Source organism: Oreochromis niloticus, linkage group LG23 (assembly GCF_001858045.2).
Source record: "Oreochromis niloticus isolate F11D_XX linkage group LG23, O_niloticus_UMD_NMBU, whole genome shotgun sequence".
NCBI lineage: Eukaryota > Metazoa > Chordata > Actinopteri > Cichliformes > Cichlidae > Oreochromis > Oreochromis niloticus.
The window spans coordinates 35,836,278-35,861,813 of NC_031986.2; the positions used below are offsets into that span (position 1 = coordinate 35,836,278).

General features: G+C 44.7%; 2 protein-coding genes and 2 long non-coding RNA genes across 6 annotated transcripts in view; 2 read left to right on the top strand and 2 right to left on the bottom strand.

Moving 5' to 3' along the window:
* The window catches only part of LOC112843804 (uncharacterized), an 8,245-nt gene extending 8,167 nt beyond the window's left edge, over positions 1 to 78 (top strand). Inside the window, exon 3 of the long non-coding RNA XR_003216317.1 lies at positions 2 to 78. This is a non-coding gene — a long non-coding RNA (uncharacterized LOC112843804). The remainder of the gene's footprint in view (position 1) is intronic.
* Positions 1 to 7,427, bottom strand: part of nwd1 (NACHT and WD repeat domain containing 1) — an 18,950-nt gene extending 11,523 nt beyond the window's left edge. Inside the window, exons 1-6 of one of the 2 annotated variants that reach the window (XM_003451290.5) lie at positions 6,292 to 7,409; positions 4,022 to 4,107; positions 2,418 to 2,534; positions 1,798 to 2,152; positions 404 to 1,703; positions 1 to 193 (exon numbers count right to left, since the gene is read on the bottom strand). The exon at positions 1 to 193 is cut by the window's left edge and continues 11 nt beyond it. In XM_003451290.5, coding sequence (XP_003451338.2) covers positions 1 to 193; positions 404 to 1,703; positions 1,798 to 2,152; positions 2,418 to 2,534; positions 4,022 to 4,107; positions 6,292 to 6,424 — 2,184 coding nt within the window. In that variant the 5' untranslated portion in view covers positions 6,425 to 7,409. Of the gene's footprint in view, positions 194 to 403; positions 1,704 to 1,797; positions 2,153 to 2,417; positions 2,535 to 4,021; positions 4,108 to 6,291 lie in introns of both variants that reach the window. The other variant, XM_019351415.2, reaches the window with a different exon arrangement.
* A 3,089-nt stretch (positions 7,428 to 10,516) lies between these two features.
* Positions 10,517 to 24,237, bottom strand: thop1 (thimet oligopeptidase 1). Of its 2 annotated transcripts, none has more exons than XM_013275099.3 (15): positions 24,003 to 24,237; positions 23,350 to 23,465; positions 21,445 to 21,651; positions 17,237 to 17,385; positions 16,891 to 16,998; positions 16,110 to 16,212; positions 15,772 to 15,929; positions 15,418 to 15,553; positions 15,104 to 15,246; positions 14,658 to 14,881; positions 13,722 to 13,923; positions 13,403 to 13,589; positions 12,396 to 12,524; positions 11,991 to 12,127; positions 10,517 to 10,811 (listed from the first exon to the last, which is right to left on the bottom strand). In XM_013275099.3, exons 2-15 carry the CDS (start codon positions 23,360 to 23,362, stop codon positions 10,650 to 10,652), a joined length of 2,058 nt encoding a protein of 685 aa, XP_013130553.1. In that variant the 5' UTR covers positions 23,363 to 23,465; positions 24,003 to 24,237; the 3' UTR covers positions 10,517 to 10,649. The 2 variants fall into 2 exon arrangements, with proteins under 2 accessions (XP_013130553.1, XP_019206947.1); XM_019351402.2 differs by lacking the exon at positions 10,517 to 10,811 and adding an exon at positions 11,456 to 11,477.
* LOC112843805 (uncharacterized) lies at positions 14,499 to 14,847 on the top strand. The gene is made up of 2 exons (XR_003216318.1): positions 14,499 to 14,532; positions 14,585 to 14,847. It is a non-coding gene; the product is annotated as an uncharacterized LOC112843805 (long non-coding RNA).
* Positions 24,238 to 25,536: the final 1,299 nt, after the last annotated feature.

A 25,536-nucleotide genomic window follows, 5' to 3' on the forward strand; every position in this document is an offset into this window, starting at 1 on the left:
GGCGATGGCAGCGACTCCATCAGTCCAGCGCTCCTCCAGGTGGTCCACAAGGTCCCGCCTTAGCCGCGCCCACAGGAGGGGCGGCAGCCGGATCAGTGAGGGAATCGGAGGAAGGGAGTACCGGTACACCTCACTGATGACATCATCATCCAGGGACATGACATCACGCAACTCAGCCTCCAGCAGACCCTCTCTGTGGAGTCAAGTGATCAGATGATGAGATTTTTGTGTGTTTTGGTTGTTTTCTGGCTTTCTGAGTTCAGACTTTTAGAAACACTGATCACCTTTTTGTGATCAATCAATCATGTTATTAAAATTAATCAATGGATAAATCCAAATAGAAACAGTGGCGATCTTATGTGGTTATCTGACGTTCGTCAGAAAGGTGTGACCATATCCTCACCTTGCTAGAGCGATGTACCCCAAAGCCCCGCCCACCAGCTCCTTCCCGTGTTTTTCCTCCAGCATAAGGAAGAGGTGTGACATCATTTCCTGAGTGCTGGTACCCAGACGCAGCTCTGTCAGTGGCGTGAAGGACGTCCAGCGTTTGGCGACAGACAGGATGAGTTTGAGGTGGAGCGGGCAGCCAGATGACTCAAAAGTTTGCAGCACTGCGCTGCTCTGCTCGCATGTCAGCGTCCGCTGAGAGGCTCGCAGGTCTGACTCTATGATGCGTTCACCTTCCTCGCAAGACAAACGCTCTGCCTCAAAGAAGCTTCCCAGAGAGTCCAACTTAAACCGCATGTTGGCAAATGCCTCGCTGTTGGTTTCCATGGAGGCAACCACATGGACGTTGGGTGGGAGGTCGACAGGCAGCCAGCGGAGCTTGTGAGCGTGATGTTGGTCTGCGAGCTGCTCCACAGAGTCCAGGACGATGACCAGAGCACTGCCCTGCTGGGAAACCTGCTCAAGAACTTCCCAGAAGAATCGCAGCAGCTCCAAGTGAGTGGAGACTGTCAGCGGAGAGGGCGGAGCAAGACCACAAGCCAGGCATACCTGTGTGCAGATGCTGTGGAGGACGTGGTCAATGTCGGGTTTTTGAGGGTGGCAAGCTGCAAGCAGCCTGATCACCACCACTGCCCTGGCCTCCAGTACACCACGCATCTCCTGGGCCAGTTTGCACAGCACCGCCGTCTTCCCCATCCCGGCGCCACCATGAACCACCAGCGGCCTGTGGCGGACATTACTGGACTCCCACATGGCGAGGCACAGCTTCCCCAGCAGCCCCTCCCTGCCATGGAAACCTCTGCAAAGCTCAGCGCTGATGGCAATGTGCCGCCTCGCCTCTGTGACCACCAATACGTCCATCTTCTCCTCTTCCTCGGTGGTTCCCCACATCTTCCTCCGGCCCAGCGAATCCATCGCTGCGCCAATCCGAGCTTTCATCTGTGAGGCAAACTGCTCGCAGACGCTGTCCAGGTACTGAGCATGCTCCTTGCACTTCGGATTGATGCTTCCTCTGCTCAGCTCCACGGAGTGCAGGTTGAGGATCTTCTGTGACTTGACAAAGAGCCGTGTCTTCAGCCCGGCGAGGAGTCCCTGAGCTTCGGCATCCAGCAGGCCATCGCCAGTCACATCCATGAACTTGGCAAGACGTTTGGGCCCCTCCCTGGACCTCTGACGGGGAATCTCACGAACGAAGAGCAGAGTAGATGATTCACAGTCATTCTGCCACAAACCACGCTCAAACTCCCGCTCTGTGACTGTGGGCAAGAAGAACAAGAAAACACTGAGAAAACAGAGACAACAGAGGGCGACCTGAGTGGCGAGCTGTGCATGGTGTCCGCGAGCTTTCACCTGATGTGTAGAAGCGTTGTTTCTCCTCGGCTGTGATGTCACCGGTGTCCTCGGCGTCTGTGGCTGCAGATCGAAGTAGTCGCAGTAGCCGAGTCTCTGCCAGGCGCCATGACAGGACATCTTTGTCGTGCTGCTTCCCGCTCTCAGGCCGAAGGTCGATGTAATGAGGGAAGTGAGCTATGATTGGCTGAAGGACATAGGTGGGTGGGACGGCATTGCTGTCTTTTTTAAACCACTGGTTGAGTGTCTTAATGCCTTCTGGATTTTTAGAGAGTTTGGACAGAAGAGCGTCAAAGAGTTTTTCGGGAATTAGTCGAGGAAGAGCTCGGTGGCCGTACCGGTTCCCCAGCAGAGCCTTCAGAGCCCAGAAACAGGAAAATAAAGAAAAGAAGAATGAGCGCACACTTCAGATCCAAAAGAACTGTGTCCTTCAGCTACAGCTCTCAGTGTACTCATAATCCACACATAAACTAAAAAAAATTAAAGTCAACAAAGAAATAGAGACATTTAAATTCACCTAAACACACATAAAATGTTAATAAAAATAAACATAGTGCTCGTTTGTGGCTGCAGTCTAACCTTAACCTTTGACCCGGTGACGAAGAGGACAAAGCACTCACGATGAACGTTGGACCAGCTGACATCTGCTCGCAGCGCTGGATCTCCTCCAGGAAGACCTCACAGGCCTCGTGGTCTCCTGACGGGACGTTTCGGATCCCCCAGCGTAGATCCACAACCTGAAGAGGAAGTGACCTCATTCAACACTCAGCAGGTATAAACCTCCACTCAGACAGCTCACAGCAGTTCAGGGGGAGATGTGCGGTCAGTGGGTTAAATGGTGAGCCCTGAAGCCCCGCACCTGCTCATGGGTCATTCGTTACTCATGAGGTGTGTTTTGGTTGTTTTGGTATTGTGACGCACCAACCAGGAAGTGAACTGTCCCAGTTTAGAGCTCACAGCCAGGATCCTATGCTTCACTGTGTTTAGGAAGTAAAAACTTTTCAGCTGGGTTCAGGAAAGGATCGTGCTTTGGGTTAAAATAGTGTGACTAAGGTATTTGTTTCTCCTCGTCAGGTTTGATGGGACGGTTGCCACATGCAGCACGGAGGGTTCCTACCAATAGACCGGGCCAGTTAACCTATTATTTTTAATCTGTTTGAATAAGTTTTCATTTGGCTGTATAGATGATCCTTTCCTGTCTAATTTCAGGCAAGAAAACCCTGATAAACAGTGTTGGTGGTTAACTTGGAGTGGTCCTTGTTTGCTGTGGTTTCCACGGTGGAGCCTTTGTGGCTGTCGAGTGGGGTTTGTAATAATCTGAGTAAAGGAGCTGCAAATTTCAGATTTCTCACTGAAGACTAAGTTGGACGTTTTATGATAACGTTTATTGAACTCAATTTCAAATAAAGATTTCGTTTTGAAGTTTTTGGTTGTTTGGTAATTTTTGACCTCTGAACACCGGACTAGACTGGTTTAACAAAGGTAATGACAGTGTTAGCTGTTTAAGTTTTATTATGCTCCTTCATAGCAGGAACCCTCAAGGCCTCTACTCGCTCATATTAGCTGGTGCTTCATGTCAGTCCACCAAAGGACGCCTTGTGTGTAGCTAACACCTCAGCAGCTTTCACATAACTGACCCTGAGTCACATTAACTGTCCCGGTTTGGTAACACCGGCAGAAAAGCTGGCATTTCCTGTGTGAGGAAAATCTGCTCCTGCCAATCACTGAGACTTTGTTGCCATAACTACTAAAATACCCCTGATGTCAGTGGTTCTTTGACCCCAGCAGCTTTTTGGCACCAGTCTGTTTCACGTGGATACAGGTCATTTATGTTGATCATTTCTGCCTTGGTCAGTGGAAAAGAGGCGGAATCTCCAGACCTGTGCACCTTGGAGGTGTTTCATCAGCAGGTAAGAGACCAAACCATGGAGAAAACGTGCCACATAGGCAGAAACTGAAAAAAGAGACGTGAACACAAAGATGATCAAATCTAAGTGAAAAAGGAAAGAAAACATGAAGGTAACAAACCGATCCAGCAGGTGAAAGAGGAGGAACAAGGTGGGCAGAAAACTGGGGGAAAACAAAGAAAAGGCAGGAAGTGAATGTAACAGGCATGTAAGGAGACTGGATTTCAAAATAAAACAGGAAAGGAGTAGAAATGGTCAAACCCTCATGACTGACAGTTTCACATGAGGTTTAATGACCACAACAGGTTTGAACTGACCTCGAACACCAGGCCGAGCCCACAGCAGAAGGACCGGACTTCTGGGTAAGCTTTCTCCAGCAGAGCCTTCCTCTCGCTGCTCATATCTGACCACAGATCAGAGAAACTGTCAATCACACGAGGCGCTCAGAGCACAACCAATCAGAGCGTCTGAGCTGGCTTCACATCAAGTTCAGACTGAACAGCAGAGCAAAGAAGAAGGTCTCAGTTCAGAGTTTCAGTGAGTGAACCTGGGACCGAGACGAACCTTCACTTCTGAGATCTAGCTCAGAAGTGAGAATGACACTTTGATACACATCTGCACTCTTTATCCTCATGAGCATGGACAACACATCTGGTACTAACCTCCTAAGACCCGAACTCTTCCACGGCATGCATTTTTAATTTCTCTTTTATATTTAGGCATATTGGGGCCCAATGAATGTAAAAACAAAGAATTACCTGATTTTTTTTTTTTTTACCTTATTTTTGTTTTTAAGAAAAATAAGAGCCACATATGAGGATATTCGTTTAAAATTTTGATAGAACAGTAGCAGTATAATGTCCTCGTAAGTGGATATCAGGCCGATGCAGAGCAAAATTGAGTATTTTGGTCTAAATAACCCAAAATGTGATGTCCACATATGTGGACGGCAGGTCCTAGGAAGTTAAAACATCACAACAGATCAAACTGCAGAATAAAAGTGGGAGACGACGTCCTGATGTTCTGACCCGGATCCAGAGGAGCAGAGTGAGGTACGAAGTTTCTACCTGCTCCACTTTCACTGTGTTTGACATTTAGTTGATTTTGTGAGGTATCTGAAAATAAAAGCCTGCATGGTTTGAGCGCTCTCGGGCTTCTACATCGTGTTTCTGTGCAAAAGAAACTGCTCCCTGACCAAAACTAAAGTCTGTATCACACAAACTCTCAGCAGTCTTTACACAACAAGGTCAAACGCAATCTAACGACCTCCCATCTACAGTGGCTACGGAAAGTATTCAGACCTCCTGGTATTCAGACCCCGTCACAACCAGATCGGGCAGCTGAACCAATCAACTCCATATGGAAGATGATAAACGCACATTGGCCCTCTCGATGGGAAATTTGAGTATTAAAAAAAATAACAAGACGGAACAGTCGACCGACATAAAGTATTATGCACATTGTGCAAGAAGGAATTTTCTTTTCACCAAAGCACTTCCAGCTTAAAATATCACATTGACGCGAAGCATACGTTAGTCAGGGATGCTGCTAGGACTTTGGATAATGCATCACCCAGCTTGCAACAAACCACTCACTGAGCATCAGGGGCTCAGTAAGTCTACCTCAGAAATATTGACTGACACAATTGCCAAGTGGATTTGTTGAGAACACGCGCTTTACATAGCTTTGGTTCCTCGTTTCAAGGACTTGAAGTGCCTCCCCAAGAGTGACAGAGAGGGAGTGGATAAATGTTTACAGTGTTTTGTTAACATGAATGTGCAATGTGATATTTCAGTTTTTCTTTTTTATTAAATCTGCAAAAATGTCAACAATTCTCTGTATTCCTGTCAATATCAGGTGCTGTGTGTACATTACTGAGGAGAAAATGAGCTTAAATGATTTTAGCACATGGCTGCAATATAACAAAGAGTGGAAAATTTAAGGGGGTCTGAATACTTTCCGTACCCACTGTATATTTATTCAAACTCTGTGTGCGTTATGTGGACATGAAAGGACATATAAACGGCATTTCAGCCATTTTACTAACAAAAAAAACAAGCACAGGATATGCTCCATCGCCAATGTATGAAATGATTAAAGCACCTTTCTGCTCAGCTCAATGCTTTTATTTTTTCAACTCGATCAGATTAACTCTGCATGATCAGAATAATCGTATTCATCCTATAAAGACGTGATGTGACGACATCAGCTCATTACAGAAGCAGAAAAAGCAGTTTTCAGGTCAGTCTGAGGCTCCTCAGTTTGTCTCATCATTTCAGCTTCAGCAGCATCTGACCCTGCAGAATAACTCTGTAGGCTTTGACCTATATTTCTGGAGAACAGTTATCAATTAAAGTCAGTTATGTTTGAACAGTGCTGCAGAATCAGGTCCAGACTGCCAGCTGGAGAAAAATATATCTGTAAAAGTTCTGCAGCTGTTCATTGTCCTGGTTTAACGATGAAGAGCAGCTGCAGAGCTCTTCATCGTTAAACCAGTTCCAGCTTTGAAGGGATTCCATGTTTGAGCTTCAAACTGGTGATGAGCAGCACGCGTAGGTTCTCTCTGAGCCCACAGAGGTAATCTGACCTGTGAACGTGGAGCTGATGAACACTCGGATCATGTTGCTCTTCATCCTCTGAGCTCCGTCTGTCCATCCTCTCAGCACATCTTGCGGGCCGATCTCTCCTCCTCTTCCTTCTGTCGGACTCTGCGCCATCATCCTCAGCCTGGAACCGGTCGTCCTCCTCTCCTTCTCCTGGCGTCTGAGGCTCCTCGGCTGTACTCCTGCCTGTTTGTTCCCTCAGAGAGCTTCCTCCAGGACAACCATCCTCCCACCTGAGCTGCAGTTGTCCCCGCAGAGTGGCGTCAGTGTTGCTGCGCTCACGTTAAACTGGAAGATCTGCCAAACAAAACATCTTTACAGCTCTTCTGCTCTGACTCAGAGTTCATAATGATGTTTACTGCAGATCATTCTCATCGAAATCACAGCTTCTTGATCTTGCTCACAGGAGCACGCGGTCATTTAAACTCCCGACAATCTCCAACAGTGTTGGGGTCGCATCGGGAAGGACATCTGGCATAAAACTGTTCCACCTCAAGTGTTTGATTATTTACACCAGTCAAGTAAACATCATGAAAACCTGCCTAAGTGCTGCAGGTTTGTACTGAGCCAAACTCCCTTGCATTCTCACGCTTACCCAGAGTTCTGATGTGTCCCACAAACTAACAAGGCCATGATGGAGAGAGATTCAGAGTTACTCACACCACCTGGATGTTGTCTGATCGATGTTTTAGTGTGTTTGTAAGTACTCCATAGTTCCTGTAATATGAAAGAGCAGCTGGGCAGGGATTCAGCTTCAGTCGTACAGCTCATTTTAACTAGTTTTAAAAATAAAATATAAAAATAAATAAATAAATATGACTAGTCAAAGTCAAACTGTCTGAAAGGTTTTACAGAAAAGAAATATTTGCTTTGGTAGATGGACTCGGCACTTCATACAACATGCCTCATTCACATCAGTTCATGCAAACACGTTATATCTAACAGTCTGATGACTGCATCGGGTGCTCAGGGTCAGTGTCTTGCGTGTATTTGGCATACAGAGGGGGGCACCCAGGGATTGACCCGCCAACCTTGCGATTTGCAGATGACCTGCTCTTTGAATCTGTAATGAAACGTTTGTGTGTTCCATGAATTCAGTTTGTCATCAGCCAGATATTAAACTCATCGTTAGTTTCAGGCTGTGTTGACATGGAATCGATGTTTTCATGTAAAAATTAAAGCTATTAAAGAACAGGATTTCCAAGAATCCCATCATGTTCCTCTCTGTGGGCTCTGCTCCCACCGAGCTTGGCTCACCTGCTCAGGTGTAAAAGTGAGCTCACCTGTGTTTACTAAGCCGGGGCCTTCAGGGGCCGCCGCTCACAGCTGCAGCTCACGCTAATTACACGCCAGAAGAAAGATGATAACGAGAAAAACAGAGGTGGGCGGTTGCAGAGCGGCATGAGCCTGAGCTCATTTGGCAGTTTATTACTTTACTGCCAACTACCTTCAAACCTAAACGTGTGCAAAGTGATGAGTACCTCATGTTCAGCCTCTGCGGCTTCACTTCCTTCAACCTGTTGGCTGTTTAAGTGGTTCTTTGGCACTGCTGCATGAAGCATCAACCAGCCCTGCAGCTAAAAATCTGATTTTTATGCACGTTGCATTAAAAATTTTGGAAGCCACGTTTCTGAGCTTTTTCAGTGTTTCATGTAAAATCCAAACATTAAAGTCTTGATGTGAGCAGTCCAGCAGAGTGAGCGCTGTCAGAGGGAGAGCAGCTCTGAGAGCATCGTCGGCACTCGGAGGAGTTTCCCAGTCGGATGTAACCTCCCCAGAGAGCTCCGATTGTTAAAAAAAACAAAACAGCCTGAAGGTGAAAAATGGAGAACAAACAGTTGATCCAATGTAAACACGGACCTATCGGGGTTTGGATCCCTTCCTGCAGGCGCTCAAGTTCATAAAGCAGAAAGAAGCAGCAGCTGTTTACTGCTCTGCTGCAGGCTGAAGGTCAGCAGTTTGACTTCTTACAAGAACAACAAGCTTCCAGAAGGATCTCTGTTTTATTACTTGCCAGATGAAGCTTTACGAGTGGTGAAGACAAAGAGATGTCACAACTTTAGGTTCTAGAGAGATTTTTAGAGTTTGTTCTTCGGTGAAAGTTAATCAGACATGATCTCACCGATTTAGATGCTGAATACACAAAGCTGCAATTCCTCTGCCCTCCAGCAGGTCTCCAGCTGTGGGTCAGTCACCATAGACTCCCATGTTAAAAATCTCATTTTTTCCATTAAGACAGTTACAACATAATATATACTGTATGTAAGGTTAAAAGGAGAGGTACGGTTGATGAAGAGTATTAAAACTAATTATAATGTGACCTAATAGCAGAATATTCAATGGAAATAAGTAGGGACTGAAACCAAATCCCTGAGGAACACCACACAAGACAGTGAGACTGAAAATGTTCCATCAGTAAGATTGAATCACTCAAACACAAGGCACGGATCCCTACCATGTGGTTGGATTAAGATTAATGCTGATAAAAGGTATCAAATGCAGAGCTGAGGTCACATTTATCTGTGAAGGGTTGTTTGAAACTTTGAGAAGAGCCTTTTCTGTAACTTCCCAACACCTCACCGCAGCAAGAATATTGCACTTCTCCAAAAACCTTTTCTAACATTTTGACAGTAAAAGGAAGATGCATGATGACTCTTAAAACTTGTTCTGGAAAGAAAAGATGAGAGATGTCTCTGACCCCAGTACATCTGTAGAGACACTTGTGACGATTTAGCCGAGTCAGGGATTGTAGTGTCAAAGAACAGGATCGACCTGCTGAATACACAGGAATGGCACGGAGACAAAAACTGGCGCTCAGTAGACAGAGACGCTGGGAAGCACGGTGGTGCATTATGCTTTGGGAACTGGGAATCTCATCAAAGTGTAAGGAATCATGAAGAAAGGAGGAAATGTGAAGATGATGAAGGAACCCCTGAGAAGCAAAGCTGGGTCTGGGGTTGTTGCTTTGTCTACCAACCAGAGGTGGGTGTTAGTGTAATATGATTGCTTTTTTCAAGTAATGAGTAAAGGGACTACTACTGCAAAAGAAGTAATTATATTACTGTTACTGTCCTGTAAGCACACTGCATTACTAAACCGTGATTTTGTTTGTGAGTGTCTCATGACAATGACGTACGAGCGTGCGACAGTGTGTAGATCAATAATGGATAATATGTAGTGTAGGAGAGAGTACGACCATGCAGCGTTTAAAGCTTGGAAGTACTGACATTACTTTGAGTTTGATTCCGTAAAAAGTGACAAAACATTAGCGTCCGCTGTACACTGCGTGGGAAGAAAACTTCTTTCTACAGCATAAAAATTAAACTTCAAATCTGAGTAAGCGCCTAGCACGCTGCCACGGGAATGTGAAAGTCACAGAGAAACCCCCGGATCCCCCCACAGACATGACCGCTGCGGCACCGGGCAAACCTCTGACGGCCCCACTTCTGCTAAACAGGTGAAAATAGAGCGACAGGACTCAGTGCCGCTGAGTCTTTGATTTTATTTATTTTTGCTGTGTTTTACTTGCATCTATTTGAAAAATTGAGTGTAACCACAAAAAAAGAAATTTGTTTAACATTTAAACCTATTTTCTGCATATTCCAGCATATAAATTAAAATAAGTCAGAGACTGTTGTGTATAATTTAATTTTTGCTTGATGCAATGTGCATAAAGTTAAGATTAAAATTAATAAAACAAGTTTTAAAAAGAGACTTTTTCATTGGATTCAGTTTTATATGATTGATTATGCAGAGAAAATCGAATTGGGCTGAAAGGTCTATTGCTTTTTTACGTATTGAGGTTGTGTATCATGTTTTTAAAAAGTAACTAAGTAATAAACTAACTAATTACTTTTGAAAATACGTAATCAGGTAAGTAACAAGATTACTTTCTTGGAGAAATAATCAGCAATTAGTAACCAATAACTTTTTTCAAGTAACTTGGCAGCCATGTTTGAAGCTGAACTGCAGCATGTTAAGATGGCGCAAGCTTCAACCAACGCCGGAGAAATGCGATTGAGACGCCGACCTCAACCAATCGGTTCTTCTTGGCACGTTTTTTTTTTTTATTTTATTTTTTTTATGTTATTTGGCAAAAACGTGGACTCTGAAACCAAATGTCCAAAAGCAGACTCTTATTTTGGAAGGCCCACTCAGAAGGAAACTTCCTGTGAGCACCCTCAGTCAGGTATTGAGACACAACACAAGGCACCTTGAACCGTTTTATTCACAGGTTTTTCTGTGGAACATTTTACAATTTTTTCTAGAAAATCTCAGTCTGTCCTTTCATATGTTTCACGTCTGGAAGCGAGGAGAGGGTGGAGCCAGCTGCTGTGATTGGTCAGCAGGGACATGGTGTGCTGGCATCCAGCTCCACCGTTAGTCCTTTGCTCAACAGGAAGGCTTCCTGTTTGGGTTCCCGCCCAAGGAATTTCCTCAGCATCTCGGAGGCGTCCTCTGAGCCGCCGGGCCGCAGGATGAACTTCCTGTAGTCGAGACCCACCTGGGGGACCAATCAGAGAAGAGAAACTATGAATGTGTCAGATGATCCTCAGAGAACGTCTTAAAACCATCTTCGCTCAGTTTCCTTATGACTGCAAGAAGTGAAGATGGTCAAATACGAGGTGACCTTGGCGTTTCTGAGTCACTGCACGGTAAATCCTGTCACTTGGAAACATCACCCTCACTCAGCAGGTGACAACGCCTGTTCATGTCACACGGATAAAGAAGATCGGCTCAGCTCAGTGATGACCAATAACATCAGCTCATCAACCGTTTTATCCAGAAACTAAAACACTAAATTATGGAGGAGGGGAGGGGCTAAAACATCTGGAGAACCTCTCTCAGCTTCTAATACAAAAACTTCATTAAAGTATTTTTACTCTTTTACTGTAATTAAAACCCCCCGATGCTTTTCATTGTGGCCCTGAAAACACATCTCTGTTTTTGTTTTGGTACTTTTGGGCCACCGTAGCCTCCAGGCCTCCTCCTCCTCCTTCAGGCATTCTCCTCCTCCTTTTTACAGTCACTCAGCTGCTGTGAGGCCTCGTTTCCTCAGCGGGGATCATTAAAGTCTCTGCTTATCTGGTCGCCATGGTAACGAGTGCACCTGGACAGGTGGGCTCCATCAGAGATACAAACTGTTCAAACAGAGCTGTGCTGTTTTTCACTTTAAAAAAAAAAAAAAAAAAAAACATTTTAAATGAGAATTGTAGTTCAGAACTACATGAAATTAAAGGATCCCTGTTTATTAATATTTCTGCTTGTATATATTTTGCTGTAAACGCCCTAAATGTCACACATTTCACTTCATTTGTTTAATAAACATTTACCTTTTTTTAAATGACAGATGTTCTGAAATCGACACACTGCTTTTTATCATCTTGTATATTTATTTAAAATAACTGTATCTGAGGGTTCGACTTTGTGCAGTTTATGACTTGTCTGCAGTGTTTTGTAAACTGTTCATTTTTTTGTGCAGAGTTTGTGTTTCATTAACATTGTTATTTTATTGATTATTTGAAGGGTGTTCATTAACAAACTAATCGTGAATCAGGACCTCCTCCTGTCACACGTTCAGCTGCTCAACTTTATTTATACCTCAAACTTCATCTTGTAGTAGTTTAGAGTGACCTTTGACCTCCTGCCTGTCTATCTAAATGTAAACGTTGGAGGTGCTGACCTTTGGGTTCATTATTCCCTCCTGTTTGAAGCGGGCGTAGAACATGTCCATGGAGAACACCTCGCTCCACAGGTAACCGTAGTACTGAGCATCGTACCCGCCTGCCAGGTGTCCGAATGTCGCTGGCATGTTGGTTCCTGCAGGATAGGAAGGAGAGGTCAAAGCCCAGATAAGGGAAAGGGAAAAAAAAAAAAAAAAAAAAAAAAATTAATAATAATAATAATAATAATAATAATAATAATAATAATAATAATAAGCACACCAGAGGATATAAAGAGACAAGAAAGATCCAGAAAACGCCTGCAGAGACAAAAGTGATGACAAAAGAAGCACAAACACAAACGGAGGTGAAAGATCTGTGTGTGCTAGTGTCACACCCTGCCATGACCAATCAGAAGTACATACCAGGTGAGGCAGGTATTCCCAGGATATCCTGGCAGAGGCGTCCGTACTCCTCTGCGGGGTCCAGGCCTTTCCTGGTGTGCAGAGCCTGATCCACTTTGGCCAGGACGATCTGCCTCAGGTTAAAGAGACCTGCAAAGAGTCAGAGGTCATCAGTGGCACTGCCCAAAAACACACATTTTCTAACACTCAGTCTCAGAGCAGCACTCCGACGCTCAGATTTTAATGGTATGGATTTATTTTTGATCCACTGATGAAACACTCTAACATCCCTCACAAAGACCTCTGCTGGGCTTGGCCTGTATTTGTATAGTGCTTTACTTAGTCCCTAAGGACCCCAAAGCGCTTTACACTAAATTCAGTCATTCACCCATTCACACACTGGTGATGGCAAGCTACATTGTAGCCACAGCTGCCCTGGGGCGCACTGACAGAGGTGAGGCTGCCGGTCACTGGCGCCACTGGGCCCTTAGGGGGCTTCAGGGAGACCTTCCTGCATCTGTGAGTACGCATCCCAAACCGCCGCCTGCTGTGGTCTAACTAAAGACATGGGTGTAGAGAAGGGGGGGTGATTACGGCCGTTGGAGCACTCTCGATGGCTTTATTAAGTTTAATGATCCAAACATCCACAAAGCATGTCCACATTTCCACATGCGAGCCGTCAGCAGGTGGAACTAAACCATACACCAGTGTTTTGTGTAATGATGCCCTCTTCTGGAGAGACTGAGGAGAGGCGGAGTTTAAATGTTGGCTGAAAAATAATTTACTGTGTTAGTTATGAATTGGATTATTTCTGTTGTGATGTCGTGTAGAAATGTGATTATGAGAGGACTCAGTTTAGCAGCAAAGCTCATTTTATCTGACGCCAATCTGTCCAGTGAAGCTGTGTGAGCGTATTAAAGCTTCTCCCAACTGTCAAAAAAAAACATAAGACCTGCAGAAATACCAATAACAAGAATTAACCAGACAAACAGTCTCAAGTGTAACAGAGGGGCCTGTGCAATACGTACCAGTGTTGGCGAGGCGGGACTTGATGAGTTTGTCGAGCAGCTCGTCAGGGATCGGGTTTCCGGTCTTATAGTGCTTGGACATCCTCTGCAGAGGCTCCTTCTCCCAAACCCAGTTCTCCAACATCTGAGACGGAGCCTCCACAAAGTCCCGCTCCACGTGAGTCCCACTAAACATGGCATAGTCTGCCTGCAGACAGGAAGTTTACCATGACATAATTTTATCATTTAGTGCCACATTATAGAGCGTTTATCTGAAAAGATTCATCACAACCACGAGAACCTGAGCATCGTTATTGGCCCCAGGTGAACATCAGCTAACCTGAGCGCACAGCTGGTGCATGACGTGGCCGAACTCATGGAAGTACGTCTCCACTTCGTCGTGCTGCAGGAGCGACGGGGCATCCGCCGTTGGCTTGCTGAAGTTGGCCACCATTGCAGCCACCGACATCTGGCGTGTGCCGTCACTCAGCAGACAGCCTGGCTGCAGGCCGAAGCAGGCGGCATGGCCGTACTTCCCTTCACTGCACAGAACAGGAAGCACAGTGCCAAGTTAACCCTCTGGGGTCCAGGGTACAATTGGCCATTTTTGACTACTTTTTAATTTTACCTCTACATTTCACCTTTAAAAACCATTTATCTCACCTCGTTTGGTATCATTCCTTTCAGCACAATCTCTTATGTCTGAATTTATAGGTATTTTTTCATTTTAGGTATTTTTTTTTTTTTACAGTACAGTCATTTCATTTGACTGTACTGTAACACAATTGATCTAAATTCAGATGAAAAAAACAAAACAAAATCAGAGTCGAAAAAAGTTACATATTTTACTCTAACAACCACAAACATGTTTAACAAATCATTTTCATAACTTGAAATGGAAATAGAAATTGTAAATTTTTATACCTATGCACAAGTTTTGTAAACAAAGTTATATGTGGCTATTTATCTAAAAATGCAGCCAAGGTGTTTTTTTATATAACCATTTCAAACTATTCAGAGAACAATCAGGTGTTCTGCATCAAATAAGAAGGCACACAAATTATTTGTGCCACTCCAAAAACTCGTTTCTGTCCACTATAAGACAGAGGAGAACACCACAGGCCTAAACCTTGCAAGTCTGACAACATGAGGTGTATCACTCCTCCTGGAAAACAGGAGGAGTGATACACCTCATGTCCTGAGGAATCTCATGTCCTGATGAATCTCTGTGTGTGTTTCAGGATAACTTCGTTATCCAGGATGCAAAGTTTCATACCGCGGATAGAGGTCCAAGTAGAACTGCCCAACCACCTGACCAGTGACACGGTCCTTCACACAGTACAGAGTGACATCAGGATGCCAGATGGCGGCTCCGTCCACCAGCTCAAAGGACAGACCTAGTAACTCTTGGTAGATGTCCAGCAGACCCTGAGTCACCACCTCCATCGGAAAGTACTCCTTCAACAGGTTCTGATCCACGGCGTATTGAGTCTCCTCCACCTGACAGGAGAGGAGGAGGAGGAGGAGGAGGAGGAGGAGGAGGAGGAGGAGGAGATAAACAGAAATACGACTTATCAAATGGCCTCAGTTCCTCTGCTTCATTGTTAAACTTGGACAGACCTAACATGAGTCTAAAGCTCTGTGGGTGTCAGTCTTTTAGCTCCTTACAGAGCATCAGTGGGACAGCAGCACACCATTACCCACCATCCTTTGTGCTCTTACCTGGGTCATGTAGTAGCGCGTGTCCCAGGCGTGCAGCTCCCCGTTGAAAGGCAGGCCTCTCTTCTGACACTCCTTCTCCTTCAGCTTGAGGATGACCGCTCGCTCTTCCTCACCCAGCGGCTTCAGCTTCCGGGCGAGGTCCTCTGAGAGACAACAGAGAGAAACCGGACTTGCCTCACCGCAGTGTGAAACTACACTTCACACTGTCATCTCGTTTCTTTCAGCAGGAATAAAATCTCCCAGCAGGTCATTGCTACTGTCACCATCATCAACAACAGCAGCTCTGAGGCTGCAGCCGGGCTTTTAGGACTCACCCAGGAAGCTGGCCACCTTCTTCCCAGACTTGGCCATGTTCATCTCCAGGACGAAGTCGGCGTGCGTGGTGAAGCTGAGCAGAGCGCACTTCTGAGCCCGGAGCTCCACCAGCTCCTTCAGGATCGCCGAGTTCTCCTGCAAACCAGCACAAGAAGGATTAACACCAAACTGGTTGTGGATGACGTCGCCAAGTTTCGCCCCCACCCTGCAGCTCGTCTAACTCCTGACTGATGTCTGCTCTTCAGCAGACCTCACACATCAACCAACATCAATAACAGCTTTCCTGTGGACAGGGCAAAAATAATAAATGATTTTTTTTCTTCAAATTACTTCTGGAGGTCCTCCGCTCTCACCTCCTTGCAGCGGGAGTTGAAGGCCTCCTCCAGCTTCTGGCGGGTTTCTGGGACAAAACATTTCTTCATGGTGGGGAAGTAATGAGGATACTTCAGCGTGACCTTCAGCTTGTCACCATCCTTCTCCAGAGAGCTCAGGAAGTCTTCGGGGAGGCCGCCTGAAACAATTTGACTGTTTAAATGTGATGAATTAAATGTGCTTCTCTATCATCGACAATCAACAATGTCAACAATGTGGATGGCAAATTACCCAGCAGGCCTCAGTGCCACATTGACTGTCCAGTAATCTACAAACAGCAGCTTTTAGAGCTTTTAAATGTTGAAGGAGCTCCACTCACCCAGCTCGTCTCTGGTGAAGGACAGGCTGGTGGTGTCTTCGTTTAGGTTCTTGTTGAAGTCGATGCACAGGTTGCTCAGCTTCTTCTTGATGGTTTTGATCTCCTGTCACAGCAAAAAGAGAGAAGTCAGGTCAGACCTTATATTAAACCAAACTTTAATAACACGCGTTTCAGCTCTGAATGGGCGCACCATCATACAGTTCAGCTTTTAAATCATGATCAAAGGCGCCAGCTTCAACCTGTACATGGACCAATCAAGTATCTTGAAGCCCTCTTCCTCCTCCTGGCTCTGCACACTCAGGAAACAGGACCACCAGCTGCAGAACTACATGCAGGAGGCTGATTACACTGCTCGTTACTGGGTTAGGGTGACACCTGAGGATATGTCCACACTGGCAGAGACACACCTATGTTACACATGAAGCAGTGTGTGTGTGAGGGCTGGCCTGTAACACCACTCCTTTAGCAGGCGCGGCGGCTTTACCAATGGTTGGTCACATGTTTAACACGCTCAGCCAATTAAGGGGAAAAAAAAAAAAAAAAAAAAAAAAAAAAAAAAAAAGACTTCCTGCTGCAGCCTGATAGGCTGAATAATCACAGGACAACAGGTGCATCCGTCACCTGACCACCTCAGCAGTAAGTAAGGAGAAGTTTTTCTCTCTCAGCTCTGCTGATCTGGGAGAACTTGAGGATTCGAGGCCTGCGGTGGTCTGAAGGTCACAGGAGGGGATTTGTACATGAGAACCTTTAAATAAAGGTTAGAAAAAAAGGAAGGAGCTACCTCCTGCGTGTCTTTGGGCAGGTGGAGGCCGTTCCTCTTCCCCAGTTTGATCAGTCGCTCCATGTACCGCTTGGACTCCGCGGTGAGGCTTTCAGGCTCAATCTTCTTCTGCAGACACAAACAGGACGTTCAGAGAGCAGCAGAGCTGCAGGGTTTGAAAATGAGCTTTATTCTTATTCAGTAACAGAATAAAACCACTGCAGCATCTCTGCAAAATAATCCTCCTTTACATTAATCTCCCTCTTCACGCACCCCCATCTCACCCCCCCCCATCTCTCCCTAAAAGCTGTCCTCCTCCTGATTGGCTGACTCCTGGAAAACTGACCGCAATGTGACATCATCTTACCTCCAGAGCGACGATCCTCTGGTAGACGTCTTCCCTCATGCTCATCTCCACGTCAAACTCGGACAGGCGTTTGTCAGCCTCGGTGCTCGCCGCTCGCACCTCCTTACAGGGAGACACGTGCTGCGGGAAGTCCAACATGTTCCTCTGGACTGGGGGGCAGAAGGCAGGGCCAAACAAAGAGCGGGGGTCAGACAAAGGAAGTGTGCGGCCATGTATGAGACAGGCTTTAGACAGATTTATGAGTATTGATAGGAAAAACAAGGAAAAACAATGCTTGAAATAAAAAAACAAAAAGATGCTTTCCTGGATTCAAACATGTGAGTCAAACATGGATTTTGGTCTTCCGCTGCGGTCAGGCTGCAGGCAACAGCGAGGTGCATTTACCGCAGTCATTTATACATGAGTGTGTTAAACATTTCTTCTGAACCATGGTGATATCATAAGTTTTGTTTCAAAGTTCATGCAGAACAAACACTTTTTTGAAGTAAAAGTGAGATTTTTCCTTCTTATTCCACCTTCTTTATTCCATTATTCCTGAACTCTTATTCAGCTCATTTCCAGCTCACGCTTTTATTCTTTGGCTTAGGTGCAGTTTGTTTCATCCTGTTAGCGGTGCGAGCATCTGCTCACATATCAGAAAGGCGGAGGCCGCAATGGATGCCCGTGTTCAGCCTTTAAAGTGGCGTGCGTGGCTGTTTGTGCGCTTCCTCCTGCAGAGCTGGAGGTGTTTTCGGGTTTCAGCTGCCTCTGAACAAAGCCTCCGTCTCCATTGTTGCAGCAGAAGCTGGTTCAGCTGCTTTCTCTGCAAACTGCTGATGAGTCTTTACCATCACAGCCCCACTGTGCTGACACAGAGCTTCACTGCAGCGAGCGCTCACAAAGACCCGACAACCCACGAGGTCCACGCCACACGCTCGACCCCTTTACATTCAGGGTCACCATCTCACCGCCGAAACATCTGGAAGGACAACTGTACCCGCGGAGCTTAAAAAACCTCTGCAGACGCACCTCAATCCCCTGATCTCTAACCGTGTCACTCGTATTTATTTAAAAAATGTTTTTCCTTGGGTTTTATGTTATAATGTCGTGTAACAAAGTTACATCTGGAAAAGAAAGTGTACAATAAACACAGTCCATCTTTATCGAGCTTAAACTCCAATAGAGCGCAGTAACTACGTCCTCACAGTTATCATACTTCATAAAACTAAAACTAGAATCTGTGTTCACAAAATGCTTAAAAAAAAAATATCCTTACAGTCTGTATTACCCAGATATCTTTACTTGTTTCAAAGCCTTCCTATATACATCCCGAATGCTTATTTTAAGAAATTGGACTCTGTAAATACATCATACCTTTGGAACAATAAGAAACCACGTTTGCATAAAACACATCTGCAAAAGTCAAAGCAAGATGGAGGACTGGCTCTACCGAATTTCCGTTATTATTACTGGGCCTCCAACTTACGCTGTCTGACCTACTGGATGCACTATTAGCATCACTGCAGCGGACCCGTATGGGTAGAAATGGAGAAGCTCTCTTCTGGTTCTTTCTTGCTATCATCTGTCGTAGGTGCATCTATCCCATTACCCAAAAGCCTGACAATTGAGAATGACAATTGAGTTAATAATACTATCCAAATTTGCTTTCAGTTTAGAAAACATTTTAATCTTCTGAAGATATGTTTAGGCAGCCCAGTAGCTTCCAACTATGTTTTTTCTCCTTCACTGTATGATGCCACATTTCAGGGCTGGCAGAGGCGAGGGCTGAGATCTTTAAAAGAACTATTCATTGACGGCACGTTTGCCTCATTTTTTTAGGCATCTACAAATACGACACTTTCTTTCAGGCTCTATCCCAGGGTTTCCGAATAAACCCCCTAAATGTGTAATGGATGACATTATGTGTTTTAACCCGGTTAAGAAAAAGGCCATATCGTCAATACTTGTTCTGATTTCGCGCTTGGGTTCCTCTTCTATGTCTGCAATTAAGCGATCCTGGGAAGAAGATCTTAAAATCTGTATTACTGAAGCAGACTGGGGCAATGTTCTAAGTAATATTCACTCGTCCTCCATGTGTGCAAGACATTGCCTTCTACAGTTTAAAATAGTGCATAGAGTGCATCTCAGCAAATCAAAATTGGCAAAGATGTATCCTCAGATTGACCCCACGTGCGAAAGATGTAAATTGACAGAGGCCACCTTGATTCATGTGTTTTGGTCCTGTCCCAAAATACAAAAGTTCTGGGTGGATGACTGTGAGGCTTTGTCATGCATATTTGGAATGAGAGTAACATTCAATCCGCTTTTATTTTTATTTGGGGTCAACTCCGACGGTCTGGCACTACCGGCAGGGGGTCAGACTTATTGCCTTCTCTACACTATTGGCAAGACGTCTAATACTTTTGAAGTGGAAGGACGCAGCCCCGCCCACGGTTTCGCATTGGGTTAAGGATGTATTATTTCATCTTAAATTAGAGAAAATTAGGTTCATTTTGAGAGGCTCTGTTAATAAATTTAATAAAGTCTGGAAAACCTTTTTGATATTTTTTGACGAACCATCTACACAGGTTCAGGAGTGACCTTTAATTATTTATTTTTAAATATATTTGTTTACTTATTTTTCTTCCTTCTTATTCTGTATACCTTGTCTGGTGTTATTTTGCATTGATGTGAATTGTTTTTCCTTTTTAAACTTTTGATTACTTGACAGCAAACAGGGGTGTTGTTTGTTAGGGTGGGTTTTTATTTTATTTTTTCTCTCATTTTTTATTTTATGCTTTATACTTTTGTATTTCATTGTGAAAAATAATAAATATATTAAACACCAAAAAATATCCTTACAGCTATAAGAACATGTCATCAGAGAGCTCTGAGCTCTGCTCCTTCTGTGGTTATAATACTGAGAAAAGGAAGTACTGCATGAGTACTTGGTACAACAAATCTACAGGTCATCATTTCCTGCTGCAGGTTTTAAGAGACCGAAAAGATTTCAGACTGATGTGCGGTCTCAGATCAAAGCTCATTATCTTCATGAGTCCTCAGAGTGTCACCTGTGCAGGTGATGAGTATTATTTTGAGCATTTTAGTCCTTCACCTGCTGCCAGATCATTCGTTTGTGCTTCTCGTGTTAAAGTCACCAGACTCCACTGACAAAACCACTAATTCTACCTCGGAGATCATTGAGACTGTGGTGCTTTAGCTCACTGCTCTGGTCTGAAAGCTTCCACACCAGAAATACGCAAACACAGTCAGGGTGACAGAGAGGAGGAGCCAGCAGGTGCAGATCCCCTGACCATGGTGTGAGGTTGAATCCAAACGTCCAGAGAGAACCTGCAGGTGTGTCGTGTGAAGCCTCCACGCTCACTGCTGAAGTGATGATGATCAACAGCTGTCAGCCAGCTGTTTCTGATATCTGATCAGATATCGGTGCTCGTCCAGTCAGCTGAGTGACAGGAAGTTACTTCTGACCAGAATCTGAACTTTGACCCTCACATGGAGAAACTTTCAGTTTCTCAGGCCTCTTGCCTGCTCCGCGCTCAGCTCAAACGCTCTGACATGTTCACTCATTACGTCATCACTAAAAGCGTTTTTGCACGAGGACGCGGTTCCTGTAATTCTGCCTCAGTGCGGCGCTACATCAAAGAACAAAAAATTATGCATGAGCTGTTCAGGAATTATCTTTATTCACTCCTCTATTTTCAGAGGCTCACTCGTCAGCTAACATAAACTAATGAAAGTCAATTAGTCGCAACCAACCAACCAACCTGGTGATGTAATGTTCTCTATTGACAGAAGATGGCGCTACACATGTTTTAAAAACTTGAGGCACTTATTTCTTAAATCTGGCTTCACAGACTGAGTTACATCTATGTCAGGGAGTTATATGCTTAATGTTTCATGTCCACTTTAAACGTGAAAGCTGAGAGACTGCATTTCAGTCACATCCTGATGGTCTGATTTAAAATCTGCTGTGATGGGGACATGGACACTGAAACCTTTGGACCTAACTTTGTAGGTGTGTGTGTCTGTCTGTGTGTCAGTCATATGTACAAGTCTTTAATGTGTTTGTTTTTTTTTTTTTATATCCAAACTCTGAAGCAGGTTGTAACTGTGTCTTTGAAAAGTGTTACAAAAGTAAAGCTGTTATCATTATTATTCATTATTACTATTATGAAAAAGTGAGTCTTCAGGGTCAGGGAAGCACTCACCGGTGTACTCGACCTCCACGTCGGCGAGCGCCTTCAGCGTGTTCTCAAAGGTGACGTTGTCGAGGTCGAGGGCTCCGACGCAGTCGTACACCTTCTTGGTGTTGGCGATGAGCTCCTCGGAGAGCTGCTGGATCTGCTCAGGGTTCAGGTCCCATCGCAACCGGTTCTCAGGGCAGACCGGCACCAGGCTGCCAAACACCACCTCACCTGAGGAGGAGACGGGGGAGGACATCACAGCAGAGGAAGAGGATGGAGAAGAGGAAGGATGGGTCGTTAAAGCAGCACTCGCCCCGGCAGAAGTCCTGCATTTATTAAGCCGTCTGCAGCTCGGGCAGGGGTACGTGTCTTTAGCACTGAACGGCATGCTGGGATCTGAGCAGCAGGTTTGTAACAGGTTTATCTACCTCGACACCACTTTCAATCCCAGAGGTGAAAATCTAAGCTGCAGTTTTTTATATGAAGATTAGAACAACATCAATGACAACACGAGTTTTAAAGTGTCTGCCAGGCGGGCTGCTGCTGAATTCAGACTCAAATCACTGTTATCCTGTTAGAGCGTGAGCCGACGTCGCAGACGGCAGGACCGACAGCGTCCTTCTCCTCCCGCACAAAGTTATTCAGTGATGAGTGCTCCAGCTTTTAGAGACGGGAGGGGCTACAGAGCAGCTGTGTGGCCACTGGAGGAGGCAAGGCATCCATACTGCTGCAAATCTAATCCAATATAGCAATTTATAATATTGATTAGGATCTATTAATTTCATGGCCATCTTATTGTCTGAAAAAGTCCAGCTTGCTTCAGAGCTGAACTTCATTAAACCAGATGCTGAAGAGTAATGCCAGTGATCCAGATGTTGATTAAAGCACAAAAAGTGAGAAAACATCAAAGCTATAAACAGACAAAGCAGTCTGTACTCTACAGACCTGTGCTACGTATCTGTTAACAGAGCCAAGCAACATTATTATAGATTATTATTACTGATGGTGTTGGTTGTGTGGATTTATTTGTTTTCCCCTTTTTAAACTCCCGACTGAAGGATGGGCCATTCTAAATTGATATAAAAGGCCAGTTATACTGAAATAATAACAGTAATCGTAGCCTTATATATTGACATAATGTCCCAGAGTTTCCACGAAATATATATACATCCAGTCATGATCATCCAAACTAAAATATCTGGGTAAAAACGATTAAAGGCTCACTTTTTACACGCTGCAGTTGCAGAGACATCCCTGCGTGTCAGAGAGCAGCACATAAAGGGATAACAACAGGTCTGCTTCTCACACCATTTATTAATACCTAATAAAAACGTATAAAAGGCGATCAGCTTACTTTAACACCTCCCATGATGGCATAAGTCATGTTTGGTAGTCAGCGCTTTGCCGGAATCATTATTAGGCGATGAAGGTTTAGAAGAGGTGTTTACTTTTGTTTAAGGAAGTGACACGTGTGGTAGAGAACAGCGCTGACGTTAAATTGGCGGATTTTTGAATGAAGTCCGGCGGAGTTTGTCTTTGATCTGTGGAAGCTAACCCGTGTTGTGTGTCTGCGAGTGAAATTGCGCTTCCCCGTTAAAGAACATGCTGCCCCACAGGCAGGTAGTTCATAGCTAGCTCCATGAATAAGCAGCCCGATTAGCTCACATGCTACAGAAACGTGGAGAACCCAGGCACACATGCCCTGCCGGCTCTCTTTATTCTGCTCTCGAACAAACCTGTACACGTTTTCTTCTCCAGTTGAGCTTTTATTACCGGGCTCGGCTGCTAACGGTTAGCTAAGCTGCTGCTAGCTGCCACAGAGTCCGCAGCTGGAGCTCAGAGAGGACCCAGGAGGAGGCACGCGCACACAGCCGCTCATTTCACCTGAAAACGCCGCGGTCAGACGACAGACTCCCCACCGTCACTCACCTGTCGGCCCCATGCTCACAGATTCGATAAAGCTTGGCTCGGTGCGTGTAGCTCACTGACAGGTGGCTCCGCGGCTCTGGACTAAAAAAACAGCCCCTCACCACTTCCGGTCACACCTTTCAAAATAAAACCAAATGAAAGCATTTACTGTTTATTTTTCAAGCTTTTTAAAAAAAAACAAAAATCCGTTGAAGGTAACAGCAGAACAACAGGAAATTATAAACAATAAAAATAAAAAATAAAATAAAAGACAAGAACCCAGCCATTGCCAGGGTACACATACCTCCATTAAATTACAAACGAAATGCACATAAACTCTTTGTGCTGTTCCTAAATCAGTCCTGACATATCTCTTTAAATGCATGATTAAATGTATGAATGCTTTAATGGTGTTCGTCGGAAAGGGAAGATGTGCACCTGTCGTGGAAATCAGTTCAAAACCGACTTCTGATTAGTTCAAGCTTTGAGAGCATAGCTGGCTGGGACACTTGAACTCTAACCTGATGCTGCTGATCTTGCCAGTAAAGAAACGTAGAGATTTTTCACGGTCATCAGCTTTAGACATTACAGCTTAGGTTGTGTTTATTAACCTTATCCAGGGAAAGTCAGGCGTCTTTTATGAGCTGGTGAACATGGAGATTGGTGTTTCCCACCTGTGCTCTCCTTTGTGATGATCCAGGCCGAAGGACTGATGACTGTGCTGTCCACAATCAAAAAAATAACGAAGTCACTGAGATGTGAAAAATGGGATGTAGAAGAGCTCCCATCAAACAGGAGATCTGAAGCGAAGCAGCTGTGGCTGTGAACCTGTCAGACTATGTGCAGGGCAGGAAGACCTGGAACCACGGAGCAGACGGAGGACAAGGGGAGGCTCGGATAATAAACACACAGCAGGTGATAAGGGGCGAGGGAACAGGTGGGAACAAATCAGGGATAACGAGACAAGGAAAGTTAAACCAGACACAACGACAGGAGACAAAAGACCACCAAAGTAAAACAGGAAGTAACAGATGACAGACTCAAACAGGAGAGCTTAACACAAACAGGAAGGAACAGACTGGGAGCACAGGATGGATTAACCCACGGATCCCGGGAACAGACGCTCCCAACTAAATAACACAAAGAAAGCCACAAACACAAAAGCCCGAGAAACTCCGTCTAATACATTGTAAACACTGCAATAGTTACACCCTTTTGCACACGCTCTACAGTAAAATAGCAAATGACAAAGTTCACAGGTTAGAGTTAAATGTCAACCATATATATTTCACCTCTGTAATATTCTCACCACTGTAATATTCTTTGTCAATATTCTTGATGTTTAGAATTGGGCGATTTGTATATAGTGCTATTTCTTACATTTGTAAACTTTGTAACATATTGTATTATTTCATTAGTTTAGTCTGTTACTGTTACTGTCTTGGAGCAGTTGTAACCCATAAAATTTCCTTAGGGATTATTAAAGTATTCTGATTCTGATGTCACAGACAGACCAGAGTAAAATCCACTCTGTGGGGTCAATAACACTGAATGAAATAACTTGGCACATCAGAGAATTCGCTCAGGAAATCAAACTGGAGTTCAAAGAGTGATAACTGACACGAGGCAGTCAATTTTCCATTCGTACCTACTCGGATCGACTCGGCACGGTATTCACGGTTTTCCATTAGGTCATAGGGACTCAGACTCAGACTGCATGCCACCGATTGGCTGGTCAGTGGCTTTACTCGATGAGTCACGAGAGCATCTCGTTCACAAAAAATAAAACCGCCATTTTTTTAAAACTCATCAACTAGGAAACAGCTGCATAAAACAAGCCGCAGTAGGTATATTCCCGCCTCCAAGGCCACCTTTGTTGTAGTCAGGTGCGTTGCAATTACAACGACCGCTCACATTTGTGTCAGGATACAGACAGCATTTCTGAGACGTGACAAAATTATTTATGACATAATATCTACTGTTAAAATGATTATTTAGCCTCTGTGCACAAAAATGGTCAATATGACATTTTTTAATCACAGTAACCAGTAAAGTGGAGGTGGCTGATATTTACACCTTGAAACTGGATGTAGTGCAGGGGTCAACTCTCTGAGGTGGCAATTCAGCTATTTGATTCATGTTACAGCAGCTCAAGAGTAAATGAACATGGTGCAATAAAAGTGGTTTTAGAAGTAATTTTTTTTTTTT